Genomic DNA, 1,483 nt, shown 5'->3' with positions numbered 1-1,483 from the left:
TAACAAGGTGATCAAGGGCTTATGGTCAGTATGTATGACAAAAAACCTGCCAAAAAGGTACTTATGAAATTTCTTGACCCCGTAAAGGACTGCCAGAGCCTCCTTATCCAGCTGCGAGTAGTTTCTCTCCGCAGAAGTCAGCTTACGGGACTTGAAAGCTATTGGCCTGTGAGTACCATCTTTCATGACATGGGCTAGAACGCACCCTAGTCCGAATGATGAGGAATCCACAGTAAGTAGCAAGGGCAGAGAAGGGTCGTAGTGAACCAGTACAGGCGTGGATCTTAACATCTCTTTAACCTTGTTCACGGCTTCCTCTTGTTGTTCACCCCACACCCAGGCTTGTCCTTTTCGTAGTAGCATATGGAGAGGTTCCAGTACCGTTGACAGATGTGGAATGAACTGGTTGTAGTAGGTAACTAGTCCGAGGAACGACTGTAGCTCCGTAACACTCGTAGGGGCGCTCATGTCTGTGATTACCGCACACGGTCGTCCAATACTTGTAAGCCTTCAGCCGATACACGAAACCCCAAATACCTGACTTCTGGTAGCCGGAAGTGACACTTCTCTCTCTTCAGTCGCAAACCCGACTCTGACAACTTCTGTAGTACTGAACGTAGATTAGAGTCGTGTTGCTCTGCCGACTCACCATTGACAAGTATATCATCTAGATATACTGCCACCCCTGGAAGTCCTCTGAACAAGTTTTCCATCTCCCTTTGAAAAATTGCTACTGCTGCACTTATACCAAAACTTAACCTGTTACAGCGGAACAACCCTTTGTGAGTGTTGATAGTCAGGTACTGCTTTGCCTCGTCGTTAAGAACCAACTGATTGTAGGCGTGGCTGAGATCTAACTTTGTGAAGATAATTCCTCCTCTGAGTGAACTGAATAGGTCTTCCGGAGTAGGTAGAGGGTAAACGTCAGGCAAAATAGCCTTGTTTACTGTCAACTTGTAGTCGCCGCACAGCCGCACATCATTGTCTTTTTCATAACTGGCACAATGGGTGTTGCCCATTTTGAAGACTTGATTGGTGAGAGCACTCCGGTTGCTACAAGACGCTCGAGTTCGGCCTCTACTTTGGCGCGCATCGCGTAAGGCAGCGAGCGAGGCTTAAAAAAACCTTGGCTGACAACCTGCCTGCATGCTTAAACTTACTTCAACACCCTTTAGCGTCCCGAGCTCATCTTTGAACAGGTGTGAAAATTCTTCCTCTGTAGCAACATTGTTCACAGCGCTGTAAGGCCATGGTACATTAATGTGAGGAAGCCAATCACGACCCACTAAGGCCGGGCCGTTCCCTGGTGCCACAACAAGGGGAAGGCTACTTTTCTTTCCTCCCTGAACCACTTCCACATTAACTGAACCTTTAGGACGTACCTTTTCACCCGTGTACGTACGCAACACCACCTTTGAAGAGCGAAGCACGGGACCTTTACCACGTGGCCATAGTCTTTGGTACGTGTATTGTTATGCCAGCA

At 47.9% G+C, this 1,483-nt stretch overlaps 1 protein-coding gene across 1 annotated transcript; it reads right to left on the bottom strand.

The window, feature by feature from the left end:
* Positions 1 to 476: 476 nt before the first annotated feature.
* On the bottom strand, positions 477 to 1,019 carry LOC123501199 (uncharacterized protein K02A2.6-like). Its single transcript, XM_045249872.1, has one exon. The coding sequence runs from the start codon at positions 1,017 to 1,019 to the stop codon at positions 477 to 479; it is 543 nt and encodes a 180-aa protein (XP_045105807.1).
* Between the last annotated feature and the right edge of the window lie 464 nt (positions 1,020 to 1,483).

The sequence above is a fragment of the Portunus trituberculatus genome, chromosome 2, assembly GCF_017591435.1.
Source record: "Portunus trituberculatus isolate SZX2019 chromosome 2, ASM1759143v1, whole genome shotgun sequence".
Taxonomy (NCBI): domain Eukaryota; kingdom Metazoa; phylum Arthropoda; class Malacostraca; order Decapoda; family Portunidae; genus Portunus; species Portunus trituberculatus.
Note: the sequence above shows the minus strand (reverse complement) of the source record. Positions and strands in the feature narration are given on the sequence as shown.

Coding starts and splice junctions, on each gene's coding strand:
- LOC123501199 (XM_045249872.1), bottom strand. CDS start 1,019: ATGGGCAACACCCATTGTGCCAGTTATGAAAAAGACAATGATGTGCGG.